Source organism: Camellia sinensis, chromosome 5, assembly GCF_055761805.1.
Source record: "Camellia sinensis isolate YWXY chromosome 5, ASM5576180v1, whole genome shotgun sequence".
Lineage (NCBI taxonomy): Eukaryota > Viridiplantae > Streptophyta > Magnoliopsida > Ericales > Theaceae > Camellia > Camellia sinensis.
In genome coordinates, this window is record NC_138965.1 from 100,486,672 (window position 1) to 100,502,890 (window position 16,219).

The 16,219-nt window shown below is 40.3% G+C and overlaps 1 protein-coding gene across 1 annotated transcript; it reads left to right on the forward strand.

Moving 5' to 3' along the window:
• The first annotated feature begins 12,642 nt into the window (after positions 1 to 12,642).
• On the forward strand, positions 12,643 to 15,062 carry LOC114276443 (ankyrin repeat-containing protein BDA1-like). Its single transcript, XM_028218229.2, has 2 exons — positions 12,643 to 13,316; positions 14,007 to 15,062. The coding sequence occupies exons 1-2, from the start codon at positions 12,741 to 12,743 to the stop codon at positions 14,847 to 14,849; spliced, it is 1,419 nt and encodes a 472-aa protein (XP_028074030.2). The 5' UTR covers positions 12,643 to 12,740; the 3' UTR covers positions 14,850 to 15,062.
• The last annotated feature ends 1,157 nt before the right edge of the window (positions 15,063 to 16,219 follow it).

Sequence of the window (16,219 nt, forward strand, 5' to 3'; positions counted from 1 at the left end):
AATACTATTTAGGAGTGGTTTGAGATATTCTAAATAAGTGTACTTTTTGACTTTTTATAAAAAAAAAAAAATGTGTTAAAAATTAAAAAAAAAAATGTTAATATATGTTGATTGATGTGATCCAAGCAAATGTATATATTTTTTTGATACGTACCAAACACCTACTTAATATTTATACACACATAAATGTGCTTATAAACCAATGATTGCCTACGAATTGAGACCAATGCGTTAATGTCCAACAACAAAACCAATATACTGACTGCTACAAACAAAAATCATTACCTAATATATTAATTGCCCAAATTTAACAATTTGTATATATAATATGGACTTTTTTTAGGTGTGCCTTGCATATGGTAAAGAGTTACACACTCAACCTTACACAAAGAGAAGAACAGAGAGAGAAATACAGACGAAATAAAGAGAGTGAGTGGTAAGCAATAATGCAAATACGAGCATTAACCGGTTGCTCCAGTTTCAACTTTTTTACGTTTAAACAATTTAATGATCTTGATCAATTATTGTAATCTAACAGCTAAAAATTGAATTGCATATGGTGTGCAATCTCAAAGGAGTTGTGTTGGCTCCATCCACTACCCACATGGTAAGGAGCCCACCATCCACATGGTATAGGTGGCACCATGTGGTAAAGGAAGCTAGTGGGGCAGTACCAACTCACCAAAGGTAGATGGTGAGGGTGTCACAACCAAGCCCACTCATGGTTGTCACTTCACCTACTCCTCTTCACTTGGTTATAAATTGGCATGAGTGAGGAGGGGTTGTATAGAGATGTATGGGAGTGACACACTGAGCTGAGAATACACAGAGGAGAGTATAATCTGTGAGTGAGAGTTCTATAGAGAGTTGTGAGGTATGAGTTCTGTAATCTCCCTTCGGAATAATTCTATAGTGGATACCTCTCCGTGGATGTAGGCAATTGCCGAACCACGTAAATATTCTTGTGTTATTTTGTGGAATTGATTTCTGGTGTCCCATAGTCCTAACAAGTGGTATCAGAGCCGAATCGGTTGCGTTTCGGAACAAAAACAGAGTGTTGTTTGAAACTGCCCAGAAATCAAGTTGCTCGAAATACAGTTTTGAGCATACCAGGAGCAAGGTCTCGACGAGAGGAGTCAAGAACCGCAAAGCAGAGCTCCAGAAGACCTCAAACGCGCCCTCACGTGCCACCTAAAGAAAGCGCGTGAGTCACACGCGCAACACGCACCGAACAGCAAACGGAGCGTCACTCCACTCGCACGCACGCGTCCCACTCGCGGCTTAAGGAAAAAGACGACCACGTGGCAGCCACGTCATCGCCACGCGTCGTCACGTCAGCGCCACGTGTGCCCACATGCCTGACACGTCAGCTCCGTTGACCACGCTGCTGACCGAGCTGACTAAGCCGAGCCGAAGCTTAGCCGCCAAGCCAGATTCGCGCCGTTAACCAGAGCTGCGCCGCTTCCAAGCTGCATTGACCAGTCATTGACTGCGCCGTTAACTCTGCCGAACCAGGGAAATCATCCGGTGCTTTCCAAGCACACCAGATTTCGCAGATCTGAACCGTCCAAACTGTTTTGGCTTGCTCAGAGCCATTCTGAGTCCGTTTTTGACGATCCAATAGTGGTTTTTGACTATTTGCAGTATTCCGGACACATCCGTATGGTCAGATTTTTCATTAGAAGTTTTTTGTAAAAAATAGTATACGATGGAGGATTCAACATCAACTTCAGAATCTATGTTCAAGTTAACTCCTTCCAATTATGCAATTTGGAAGTCACGAATGAAAGACATCCTGTTTTTAAAAGACTTATTTGATCACATTTTTATAAAGGGGGTTAAACCTGAAGGAGTGAAAGATGATGACTGGATAAAGATGAACAGCAAGACTATCGCTTGTATCAGACAATGGATAGACCACAGTGTGTTCTATCATGTTGCCGAAGAGACAGATGCCTATGCTCTTTGGACAATGTTAAACGACATGTACCAGTCAAAGACCGCCCGAAACAAAGCCTTGGTGATGAGAAGGCTAGTAAATCTGAAGTTGAAGAATGGTGTGTCTATCACTGAGCACACCAGTGAATTCAAAAATCTGGTAAATCAGCTTGCAACGGTCAAGATACGCTTGGATGATGAAATGCAAGCCGTACTACTGCTCAGTTCTTTACCGGACAGCTGGGAGACATTGGTGGTTTCTCTCAGCACTGGTGGTTTCTCTCAGCACCTCTGCACCAGAAGGGAAACTGACCATGAGTATGGTCACAGACGCCATGTACAATGAAGAAACAATAAGGAAAGACATGGGAGGTAATCAGTCGCATAATCAGTCTCATGCTCTTGTCACAAAAGATAGAGGCAGAGACAGAGGTAAAGGAAGAGGTAGAAGAAGAAGCAAGAGTAGAGGCAGCTGGAACAACAGGAGTAAATCCAGAGACAACAAAGGTCGAGGTAACTCCAGCTTCACTTGCTATCACTGTGGCCGGGAGGGTCACATAAAGAGAAACTGCCCAAACCGGAAAGATAAAGGCCAAAGCAGTAAGTCAAAAGGAGATGAGAACACAACAGCCACAACAACTGATGAAATACTTCTTGCAGTTGGTGAAGAGGAAGATTACCTTCACGTGGCTGACTACAGCTATACAGAATGGGTGATGACACAGCTGCATCCTATCACGCCACTTCCCATAGAGAACTCTTCAGCTCGTATAATGTTGGAGATTTTGGCACTGTTCGAATAGGAAATTCTAGCTATTCGAAGATTGTGGGTATTGGAGACATTAGTATTCAAACTAATGTCGGGAACAAGCTGGTTCACAAAGATGTGAGGCATGTTCCGAATTTGCACCTCAATCTTATCTCCGGAAGCGCCCTGGACCGACAGGGCTATACAAGTACATTCGGAAATGGCTGTTGGAAGCTGACAGGAGGAGCTTTGACAATCGCCAGAGGAGAGATGTCTTCAACACTGTATAAGACTCAAACGAAGATCTGTCTAGAAAGTCTTAATGCAGCAGAAGACAATGAGTCACCGGAGTTATGGCACAGAAGACTGGCTCACATCAGTGAGAAGGGATTGCATCTATTGGCAAAGCAATCCATGATACCCTTATCCAAAGGGAGTGTCTTGAAGCCCTGTGATCATTGCCTTTATGGCAAGCAACATCGAGTATCATTCAGTTCAACGAGCAAGAGGAAAATAGAAGTGCTCAATATGGTATACTCGGATGTTTGTGGCCCAATCGAAGTGGAGTCACATGGCGGCCGCAAGTATTTTCTGACTTTCATTGATGATGCATCAAGGAAGTTGTGGGTGTATTTCTTGAAGACAAAGGATGAGGTATTTCAGCACTTTCAGGAGTTCCATGCAATGGTAGAAAGAGAGACTGGAAAGAAGTTGAAATGTCTTCGCACAGACAATGGAGGTGAGTACACTTTCAATACTTTTGCAGCATACTGTGCCAGTAGAGGTATCCGGCACGAGACAATAGTTCCCGGCACCCCACAACACAACGGTGTGGCAGAAAGGATGAACCGCACTATTATGGAAAGAGTCAAATGTATGCTCAAAATGGAAAAGTTGCCAAAGTCATTCTGGGCTGAAGCCGCCCGTACAGCCTGTTATCTCATCAACAGGTCGCCTTCAGTCCCGTTGAATTTTGTGATACCTGAAGAAGTCTGGTCCAGAAAAAAGGTATCATATTCTCACTTGAGAGTCTTCGGGTGTAAGGCCTTTGCATACATCTCCAAGGAAAACAGACATAAGCTTGATGACAAGTCCACTCCATGCATATTTGTGGGGTATTCAGATGCATCATTTGGGTACAAGGTATGGGACCTAGTGAACAAGAAGATGTTCAGGAGCAGAGATGTTGTGTTCCAAGAAGACCAGAGAGTAGCAGATTTTGAGAAATCTGCAAAGTCTAGAGATGTCATCACTCCAGACTTGCTTCCATCTCCCGAGCCATCACAAAATGCTAGATGTGATGATGTGTAACAAGAAATGCCAGAATTGCAAGATCCTATGCCAGAAATTGAGGATCAGGAGGAAAGAGATGAAGATCCGGATGAAGAGGGTGTTGAGCAGGGGGAGCAACCCCCTCAAACAGAGGCAACTGGGCCTCAGTTGCGGAGATCTGGAAGAGTTGTTGTGCCATCAACCAAATATCCTGCTTCTCAGTATATTTTGATTACTGATGAGGGGGACCCCAAGAGTTTTTTGGAAGCCAAGAGTCATACAGAGAAAGACTGTTGGATGCAAGCCATGAAGGAGGAGATGTGTTCTTTGCAAAAGAACCACACTTATGAGCTTGTTCCACTTCCAGGAGACAGGAGAGCCTTGAAGAACAAATGGGTGTATAAGTTGAAGAAAGATGGAAACGGTAAACTATTGCAGCTGTAGACGTCCCTGAACGTCCCGGGAGGAAAATCCCCCCCGTTTTGTTTTGTTGGGCTCACTACAGTTCACGACTTAATGTCACGGTCTTGTATCTAATCTTGCAGAGTGCAATGCAAGACCGATGAATCATCAAAGAGTCCAAATCCGGCAAATCGTTTTTGAAAACAGATTTTTTGAAAGAAGTGCCAAACATGGACTGCTTTGCCAGATACAAAGTCGCCACCTAAATATTTATTTTGGGGGAATTTAGGAAACCCTGACTCGTTGCCCAAGGCCACGTGTCCGTCATCACCAAAGTTGCCTCGGCTCGGGAACTTGGGTACGATTGGGGAAGGTCACTTCGTGAGCACCCCCGCTCGCCCGATCAAAGATTGGCCTCTACTAACCATGATATCTAGTTTTGAAAACATTATGCGTTCTTATTCTGGTTATTAGCCTAGATTTACTATGTGATGCGCACAGCATACAAGTATAGACCGGATCGTCTGAATTGGAACAACACAACTCATATTTGTTTTGAAAATGGTTTGTTACTCGCAAGTAGGCTTAAAATGCAGATTTTGCCACCCTCGGGTGGGCTTAGAAAACGAGATGATTTGCCACTCTCAAGTGGGCTTAAAACTCACAATTGATGAATTGTTCCAATCCAAATAACCCAACCTTCACCCACATGCATTCAGGCAGTTATATTACATAAGCAGTTAACCTCATGATAAGCATGCTATCATGGCAGTCACTCACACATATGCAAGGATGCTAAAGCATAAAACTTACCGAGTACTCCAAGCCAAAACAGAAGCTATGTTAGAAATCCATGCATGATCCTAACTATACAGAAATGCCTAATGCAACACATGCAAAAATGCAACTACAATAGGCTCGACTATTCTAAACATGGCATATAATGATGCTACAACTAACACGTATTCAATTTGGAATTAAAATACAAATGTAGTTAGTATGAAGCACCGAGCCCTGTGCATGCAAGACAGATGAATGGATGCAAACATGCGAGCATAAGTATGCTAATTGAAACATGCCCTAAACTAACCATCATAAGCTGGTAAATAAAAAGGAGAAAGACGTGGGGTTGGAAGACATACATCACACGCAAGCACACTTATTACAATTGTGCTCTCGCTCGGAGGGTCCGAATAAATAATATACAGTCCGAATGAATAACGAATTACAATTAATTATTATACAACCACTAACTAATTAACAAATTAGCTAAGTAAGCAAATAAATTAAATGAATGTGACTGCCTCGGCTTTGTTTTGGATGATAATGGATGCATGCATGCTTGATGCGCTTTGTCGGTAAATTCCATCGCGATGCCTCGTCTCGCCTTTGTTTGCAGCTGATTTCAAAAACTTACACAAAGCTCCAGAAAGCTGAAACTCCACCTTGGGAAAGCCACCGACCAGGTATTGGCTTGGAAAACCCTTGCCGACCACCCCTTATGGTGGAAACCAAAAAAGGTGGTCGGCCTACCAGGAAAACCTGGTCGGCCGACCACTTTCTGCCCCTAGACTCTGGTTTTTCTACAACAAAGGCAAGAAGGAGAGAAAGCAAGGTATTTTCAACATATGTGTGCGCGACCACTCCTTCCCATCCTTGCACAAGCTCTAAGGAGTGTGGCCCTCGGTCCTCGGGACATCAACCACGCATCTCAATGCATGATGGCCGAGGAGTCAAATTGCACGTTTTAATGTGACATGAATGCATAAATACACACTTAAGGCCTAACTCCATCATGGGAAATCCGGAATGTTGGCGACCGAGAATCGAGGCACGTTTCGTCACTTGAAGTACGAAACGTCTCTCGTTTCCCATGCTTGAACTAAACCCTACTCCCAGCACAATGCAACAAGCAATGCATGGCACGTGCAGATGCGACTAGCATGCAATCCTAAATGTAATGCAACCAAGTGATGCAAGCATGCAAGGGATAAAATGCAAACATGCACCTAGCATATACAATGCTAACACTACATGGCATGCGCAATGCTCGTGAACTAAGGCATACTCAATGCGACTATCAACCTAGCATACACAATGCGAGGAATGACATATCATGGCATGCACAATGCTCCTAACAACCTAGCATATGCAATGCAAAGGCTAAACATGCAACAACATGAACTACATGGCATACTCGATGCAAGAACATGGCATGCTCGATGCAAGATGGACTTACACCAATGTGAGTGGACCTCAGCCACACTCACATCAGTGGCCATTAGATGAAAATGAGACAACCGAAATGCGCGCACACATGCACAAATACCAAGGACCGAACCTAAGGTATCAAATGTTACTCTACCAAAGCATGGTAAGAATGAAACATGACATGGAATAGCATGAATTACAGCTCTGAAACAGCATGAAATATGGTCCCGAAACATGCAAGTATGGCATATAATGCAAGCTAGGGGTCCCGGGTACCGAAACTAGTGAAGTGCGTTACACTAGAGGTACCCAAAGCAATGCACCAAAGGCAAAACCAACCCCAAATAGACCCTAGGCAGGTCTGAAATAGTGGACAATTGGCCTAAAATGATGGCTCAACAAGCATGAAAATGAAGCTCATTCAATGGTCGGCAAACAAGGCATTCACGCACAACTCTCAAGCACACTTAAAGAGATGAAAACATGGAAATATGGCATTCAAACCAGCTCTGAAATATGATGAAAAATGACCTCAAAACATGAACACACCTCAGCACATGCATGCAATGGACCTCAAAACTCAAAGTTAAGCATGGGTATTGAACTACAAGCATGCAAAACAAACACCATTCGACCATGAGGCCTAAAAATAGAGCTAGGGTAGTCCAAAATAAGCACATTATCAGTTAATGTTAACATCAGGGGTCCACAAAGCATGCAAAGAAAGCTAGTGAACCATTAGTTGTTCTACAACTATATGAAGCATATGAAGGCTCACCCAACCAACCAAAAACAGAAGCATTTCATGCCAAAATATGCCCAAATACCAACTGAAACTCAGTCAATGCATGCAAAAATGAGGGGCTCCTTTGGAAGGCCATGCAAGGGGGTATTCTATACCTATATGATAGACAAACAAAAGGGTAAAACCACCTCTGGAAATGAGTTATGAAAGCCTCAAAACCCACCAAATAGGCCCTGAAATCAGTCTAGGAAACATGCAAAGAAAGGTCCCTTTGAAAGGCCTTGAATGAGATTGCTCTACACATTCATCATAGACATAAAATATGGCAAAATGGGCTCTTGATAGAGCTTAGGCAGACCTTAAAACTCACAAAATGAGGCCTGAAACATGACTTCAATGCATGCAAAAAAGAGTCCCTTTGGAAGGCCAATAATGCTAGTAAAGAGAACAAGGGGTGAGAGGGTCACCCCTCTCTGATTTTAAGGCTCAAAGACACATCTAAGCCACTAAAAATCCACTGAATTTCAGTGGCTAAGAGGCCAAACCAATGCCAATGCAAATGCTCTAATACATAGCTCAAAACATGAGGAAATGAAGCATGCAAGGGGGAAGATGACCCCAAACAGAAAAGAGTCCTTAAACAAATATGTTTAGAAGATCAAAAAAAGACTTTTTTCAGTTTATGTCGAAGTCCAAAAATGCTTGCAAATAAGGCTACAATATGATGCAAAATAAGCCTTAAAAGAGAGAATGGAGCATACAAGGAGGTAGATGACCTCAAACAAAAAAGTGTCCTTAAACAAAGTTCAAGAGGGGATCAAAATAAGACACTTTTCAGTTCATGTCAAATCTCGAAAATGCTTTCAAATGGAGCTAAGGTATAGAGCAAAATAGTGCAAAAATAGGGGAAATGGAGACTTGCCCTTGTAGCACAGCAATGCAGCAACTTCTAGACCAAGAAAGTGAGCCTTCAACCTCTGAAAATGAGTTCCAAGGTGCTGGAATGGATGGTGGAGGTGTTAGGCTTAGAGATGTAATGTAAATGGCCAAGAAAAAGGGTGTTTTGAGCTTGGAATGGAGAGTTATAGAGGGGAGTATGCAATGCTCCAGCCAAATCTTTTCTAACCTTGCAAAATGGAGTTGAGAGCTTGTCTTATAGAAGACAAAGGGCCATGGCTTCTCTAGGAAGCCTCAAGTAAAAGGTGCAAGCTTCTAAAGGAAGCTAACCAAAAGGGTCAAGCTTCTTGAGGAAGCTAAGCAAAGGGACCAAAGCTTGCTTAAGAAGAGAAACAAAGGGCTCAAATCTCAAACAGTGGGTCAATTGCTTCACAGCTGGCACAACTGGAACACACTCAGAGAGACAAAACAGAGGGTAGCTGGCCGGCCAGTTCAAGTGGTCGGCCGACCACTTGCCCTGGTTGTATGACCAGGGTTCAAAAGGTTCAAGGCCTAAAGCTGGTCGGTCATGAATCCCTTGAAGTTAGCTTTCCAATGCCGCAAACCTTGCATTAAAATTCCTCTTGTGCAAAAAGTTATGCCTGTTTTGGTGAAGCCGCGCAGATTCGGTCCAACCAAACTTCAACCAACCATATGTCCCCCACACGGACTTGGCTTTAGGAGATTTTTGAGTGCAAAATGAATCCCCAGAAGTCTCCTTTCCAATGGCAATGGCCTCACAGCTAAATTCCTCATGTGCAAAGAGTTATGCCCGTTTCGGTGAAGCCGCGCAGTTTTGGTCCTCTCGGATTCATGCCGAACCACTTTTGACCACCTGATTTTTCTGGTCTGCCATCAGATTTTCTGGTCGGCCATGTGGCCAAATTGAATCCCCAGAAGTTATCTTTCCAATGGCACCAACCTTGCATCAAAATTCCCCATGTGCAAAGAGTTATGCTCGTTTTGGTGGAGTCGTGCAGTTTCGGTCCTACCCGGATTCGTGCCGAACTTCTCCCAAACTAGTTTTCCTCTCTCTTCTCCTCTTTTCTTCAACTCCAAACCCCTAGACAAGGTGTTTTGAAATTTTTTTCAAAGATTTCATCTCTCTTTCATTCATTTCCACTTTGTCCTTGCTCGGTTTATCGAAAAACGCAACATTTGACAAAATGCGAGCCTCGAAATATCGTAAAAATTTTATTTTAGAAACGTTTTGAAAGAGAGAGTTTTAAGGTCTAAAATCTTTTGATCAAGAGTGTTTTGGTCCAAAAAGGGGTATTAAGTTGAGATTTGACTCTCTCCTTGCCGAAGAAACTGAACCTTTCCCCTGCACAATTTCCAAAACCATCAGTCGCGTCCAAGTCTTAAAGGCGGTCAAAAATAGGGTGTCTACAGCAGCATAAAGCTCGTTTGGTAGTCAAAGGCTTTGGGAAGAAGAAGGGAATTGATTTTGATAAGATCTTCTCTCCAGTTGTGAAGATGACTTACATTCGAGTAACTTTGGGATTAGCAGCTCGCTTGAATCTGGAAGTAGAACAAATGGATGTCAAGACTGCCTTTCTCCATGGTGAGTTGGAAGAAGAGATCTACATGGAGCAACTAGAAGGATTTGAAGTTAAAGGAAAACAGAAACTAGTCTGCAAACTGAAGAAGAGTCTCTACGGCCTGAAACAGGCGCTGAGACAATGGTACAAGAAGTTTGATTCATTTATGGTGGATCACGAGTACACAAGAACGGTGGCAGACTAGCGTGTATATTTCCGAAGGTTTTCGGATGGAAACTTCATTATCTTACTGTTGTATGTCGATAATATGCTGATCATTGGACAAGATACTACTATGATCAACAAGTTGAAAAAAGACTTGTCGCAGTACTTTGACATGAAGAATTTAGGCCCAGCACAACAAATTTTGGGCATGAAGATTGTTCGTGACAGAAAAGCCAAGAAGATATGGCTGTCACAGGAGAAATATGTTGAACGGGTAATTGAAAGGTTCAACATGAAAGATGCCAAGCCAATCAGCACACGACTGGCCAACCATTTCAATATTACAAAGCGTTCGTGTCCCACGACCAGCTCTAAAAGGAAAGAAATGGAGGCAATCCCTTATTCTTCCGCAGTAGGAAGTTTGATGTATGTAATGGTGTGTACCCGGCCAGATATAGCTCACGTAGTTGGTGTTGTGAGCAGATTCCTCGCCAATCCAGGAAAGGAGCATTGGGAGGTCGTCAAATGGATTCTTCGGTACCTGAAGGGAACTTCAAAGATGTGTTTATGTTTCGGGGGAGCTGAACCAATTTTAGAGGGTTTTACAGATGCCGATATGGCTGGTGATCTTGATGGTAGAAAGTCTACATCAGGATTTCTGTTCACCTTTGCAGGGAAAGCTATTTCATGGCAGTCCAAACTACAAAAGTGTGTTGCGTTTTCTACAACAGAGGCAGAGTACATTGCTGCTGCAGATGCTGGAAAAGAAATGTTGTGGTTAAAGCGGTTTCTCCAAGAATTGGGTCTACAGCAATAAGAATACAAGGTACATTGTGATAGTCAAAGTGCAATTGATTTGAGCAAGAATTCCATGTACCATTCACGTACAAAACACATTGATGTCTGGTATCATTGGATACGAGAAGTAATGGAAAAACAACTGATGAAGCTAGTGAAGATTCACACAGACAAGAATCCTTCTGACATGATGACCAGGGGTGTCACCAGAGACAAACTAGAAGTTTGCAAGCATCTGACCGGGATGAACTTCAAGTGAGAAGTCAGTTGTCTATGTGGGCGTGGAGGGGGAGCATTGTTGGCTCCATCCACTACCCACATGGTAAGGAGCCTACCATCCACATGGTATGGGTGGCACCATGTGGTGAAGGAAGCTGATGGGGCAATACCAACTCACCAAAGATAGATGGTGAGGGTGGCACAACCAAGCCCACTCATGGTTGTCATTTCACCTACTCCTCTTCACTTGGTTATAAATTGACATAAGTGAGGAGGGGTTGTATAGAGATATATGGGAGTGACACACTGAGCTGAGAATACACAGAGGAGAGTATAATATGTGAGTGAGAGTTCTATAGAGAGTTGTGAGATGTGAGTTCTGTAATCTCCCTCCGGAATAATTCTATAGTGGATACCTCTCCGTGGACGTAGGTAATTGTCGAACCATGTAAATATTCTTGTGTTATTGTGTGGAATTGATTTCTGGTGTCCCATAGTCCTAACAGGTTGCACACTTAAACAACACTCATATAATATATATAAATGTCTTTTAACAATTCTATTTTTGAACTTTTCATAAATTGAATGATTTGATCACCTAATGGGTTTTGTGAATAAACTTTTCATATACGGTATATGGTATATATATATATATATATAACTGATACAAAAGGAGAATTTTTTAGGTTGTTTATATAATCATATTTAGACGAAGAATTATGTGCTGGGTTGACCTAAGCTTATGGTGCCCATGAATTTTAAATTAGTTGCAATTGGTGTGTGGCAGTGTTGAGGTGCGTGAGATAAAAATAGGGGAAGAGGAAGTTGATGCGGTACATGGGTTAGAGGGAAGGAATAGAGAGAGGAAGAAAAATGGCATGCTTTGTAAATTTAAAGATATGTAAGGATATTTTGATTTTAAAAAATAGTTACTTTCTTCATTGTCTTAAAGTGTAGATAAAGACTTGCAGATAAAATTTTCTTGTTTTGAATCACAGTTGGTATATATGCCCTTGGAGAAGTTGCATTAGAAAACTCCTCCTCAACTTTGATTTTGGACTTTTGGACATATGCTCTTTTTTTTTGTGTGTGGGTGAGATATGATTTTGAGGATTTTATTTGATTATGAAGACATTGATGCCTTGATTATGAAGACTTTGATGTCAATTGGTATGTGGGTTGATTTTTTGACTTTTTAGCTATTTCAGTTCCTGTTAAAAAGTTGGTTTGGATTAATTTTTTTGATTTTACTCTCTTCATTGTCGTGTGAACAACATAATTAGTTAACTTGACTGGAAAAGTGGACGGTGCACTTTGATACACAAATTACGTGGGAGTTATGTAATTATTTTTAAATGATAAGAAAGCATATGGCCTAACTATAAGAGGATAAAGTCAAGTTTGCACAAATTTATTTTAACTGCAGGTAGAAAAGTTCAAATGTAAATTAGCCTAATTTTTTTTTTTAAATAGAATTTATGATGTTTAAATGTTTTGAATGATGCCATCTATAAAATTTTCTACAGTGGCACTGGTTGGATTAGTAAACTCATGGTCAAAGTTTGATTTTTATTTCATTGTCTCAGTTTTTGCTTCTCACCGAAGTTGTTGAAGTCAATTGTGTTTTTTTTTTTTTTTTTTTTTTGCCTAATGTTAATAGTCTATCTGATTCTGAAGACTTTATTTATACTTTACCTTTACCTTGGAATAAAAGCACATCGTATAGACCAATCTTGGCCATCTTAACAAATTATCAAGATTGGAAATGGAGGACAGATTGTCTGAGGCAGCTCGGACAGGCAACGTAGGAGCATTGCAGAAACTGCTTCAAGAAAATCCTTTGATTCTTGCTGATTTTGCATTGACCTTTCCATATGAGAATCCTCTCCACATTGCTACTAAGGCCAGACAGCTTGTTTTTGTACGAGAAATTATAAAACACAATCCTGAATTTGCTAGCGAATCAAATCAAGATGGGTTTAGGCCAATGGACATGGCTTCAACTTTTGGGTATGTGGAGATAGTCACAGAGCTTCTGGGAGCAGGTCCTGAAATCTGTCGTTTGAGCGGTAGAGATGGAAAGACGGCACTTCACTATGCTGCTATAAATGGGAGAGTAATGGTCATAGATCAATTGCTATCTACATGTGGAGCATCTATTAAAGATGTTACCGCTTTGGGAGCAACTGCACTTCATCTGGCTGTGAAGTTCTGCAAATTTGAAGCGTTTAAATGCTTGATCCAATGGCTAGAACAGCTACGCATGGAGGAGATGGTAAATCGGCCTGATAGGGATGGAAACACCGTCTTGCATATTTCAGTCTCTAGAAAACAACTCGAGGTAAGTTCAGCACACCCTATCTTCCTTTTGCTCTCTATACTTAATTGAATCTGTTGTGGATTTTTCATTATATTGTTAGTCTCAAATTTGTCTGTCCTGAAAATTATGAAATGATTTATAAAATCTGGACTTCACTAAACCTAGTGAGACCAAGGGTAGGGTTGGTCTGGTGGATGAGATGTTTGCTTATATGGTGGATGCTCTTATTTGAGTCTCACTATTGTGCGGTGTAGTTTTCCCATCCCCTATTTCCATCTCCTAGGGATTGTTGAGATTCGCCAAGATTAGTATATGATGGATGCATCTAGATTCATCTTGCACCCATACTCTTGAGCCATCCTTCCTACTGACACACATAGTCACACGAGACATGAAACATAATTTATATACAAAAATTTGATTAATAAATTTTGTCTTGATGTTCTCTAAAAGTGGAGGAGGTGTGTTCTGTCACTAAAATTATTTACCAGTGTTTTCAAACTTGATTCATCATATTTTTCCAAAACAATTTGGGTTTGTACTGAAAAAGAAATGAATTAGAACAATTATGGACTGCTGCAATGTGTCTCTTGTGTAATGAATATTATTACCTGGGTAAACTTGTGAACATTTTCTTATTGATATAGATAACTTTTTCGTTGCATGGAATGCTTGCACAGTGAATAATGATTATATATTTTGGTTTTGTAGAGTGTAGAGCTACTGCTGAATAGCAGCAATATTATTAGTAGCTCATTGGAACTGAATGCAATGAACTCGAGCGGTTTGACAGCAATGGATATCATGGACATAGTAACCGAAGGTCCCAGCGACATCCAACTCAGAGAAGTTCTCCAATCTGCCGGAGCACTTAAAGCTTGCAACATCAATGGCATATCTATAACTACTTCCCTTCAGCAATTCACAACCAACAACAACCGAACCAATCAGGAGTTGCTTCCTCTTCAAGAACCTTCAAAGGATTGGTTTAAATATTTTAAATTTCAACAACAAAGAGATTCTCCAAGTGATGTGCGCAATACATTGTTAGTGGTGGCAGCACTTATTGCAACAGTGACATTCCAAGCAGGTGTGAACCCTCCAACCGGCTTTGCTTCCCCAGCTCCTACACCAGCACCAGCACCACCACCACCACCACTAGCAACACGAACAGCACCACCACCCCCTGCATATCATCCATCTCTAATTCCTGCTTTAGCTACAGTCTCTGGAAATTTAGGCTCTTTAGCTCCAACTTGGTTTTTGTTTTTGTTTGCGAACACTCTTGGCCTTTTTGCATCACTGAGCATTATAATATATCTCACAGCTGGATTTCCTTTCCAAAGGGAGCTACAAATCTCTATATATTCAATGATGTGTGCTTATGGCTTTTCAACTGCCCATTTCCAACCACATGGAGGCACTCATTCCCTAGTTTTTGCGATTGCCTCTGTTTTGCCCTTTTTGTCTCGGTGGCTGCCACGATGGGCAAAAAAGGCTTGGAGATTTTGGAAAAATTCGTCGCGTAGAGATATCAGGCTGCCGAGAATTTGACAACATTCTCATCTTTTCTTCGAAATGGCTTGGCTAGTTCTACTATTACCAACTACTACGCCAATAAGAAACCAAAGACTCTGCATAACCTTGTAGCTTGACCAAAAGCTTTATTAGAGATTGTTGTGTGTTGGTGTAAAGAGGTTGACGTGTTGAAAAAATAAGCTTGTTTTTAGTAATTTGGGAGTTGTGTTTTCTTATATACATTAAGTTACGCTATGTTTGGTAACTTAGGAGAGAAAAGAAAAGAAATGATTACTTAAGTAATAAGAGAAAAGAAAAGAAAAGAAATGATTGTAATTTCTCTCCTTTTTGTTTGGATAAGTAAGAAATAAAAGAAAAGAAATGATTGTGATTTCTCTCCTTCTTGTTTGGTTAGATTTCATTAAGAGAAAAGAAAAGAAATTATTTTATGTCATATTACCAAAATAACCTTTTTATATTTTCAATCATTTTATTTCTTTTATTTTTATATGGGTAAAATTGGTATTATGAAAATATAAATATTTGTGGATTTCTTTTCTCTCCCAATCTCTCTACTTTTGGGAAGATTGAAAATAAAGGTTATGAGAGAAATGAGTTTCTCTCCATTTCTCTCTATTTCTCCCCATTTCTCTCCACTTAACATAACCAAACAAGGAAGAGAAATACATTTCTCTCTATTTCTTTTCTTTTCTCTCCAAATCACTCAATCCAAACACAGTGTAAGTTTATGCAAGTAATGCAGAAGTGTTGTGTTAACAGATTTTTTAATGGTATGTTACTGTTTAGTTGTGTTTTCAACTCTATATATCACTTTGTAATTTACTTATTTAAAATATAAGTGAATAGTTTTTCTTCTCTTATTCTCCTTCAAATTGTACTAGTGTATGTTAAAAAATTGTTAATTTAGTGAATGTATGATATACTCTGCTGACCATTTTAATAAATTTTTTAAAACTTTTTATAAAATGACATAAAAAAATGTAGATATAATAATATAATTTATATTTTTTTTTGTGACTAAAATAACCTACTGATAATAAACGAGACTAGAATAGAGATGTTAAATGCTTCTGGTGAAATTACTATGCCTTGGGAATTTAATCACTAAAAATAGATAATAATTAACTATCATAATCTCAAAAATCAATAATAATAAGCTATTAAAACATAGATGAAGATCACAGTGAAAAAAGAATAATGTAAAATTGAATATGAAGAAATTTAAAAATAGCTTGCGAGATTTATGAGATGCATTCTTCTTTCGTTATGCAAATACTGACAGTCAAATATTACTTAAAGATACAATTTAGAATTTCACAAAATATATAATAGGGTTGGGTTTTTCTAATATTGATTATATATTAACATGAGAGAATTTGAGAAGC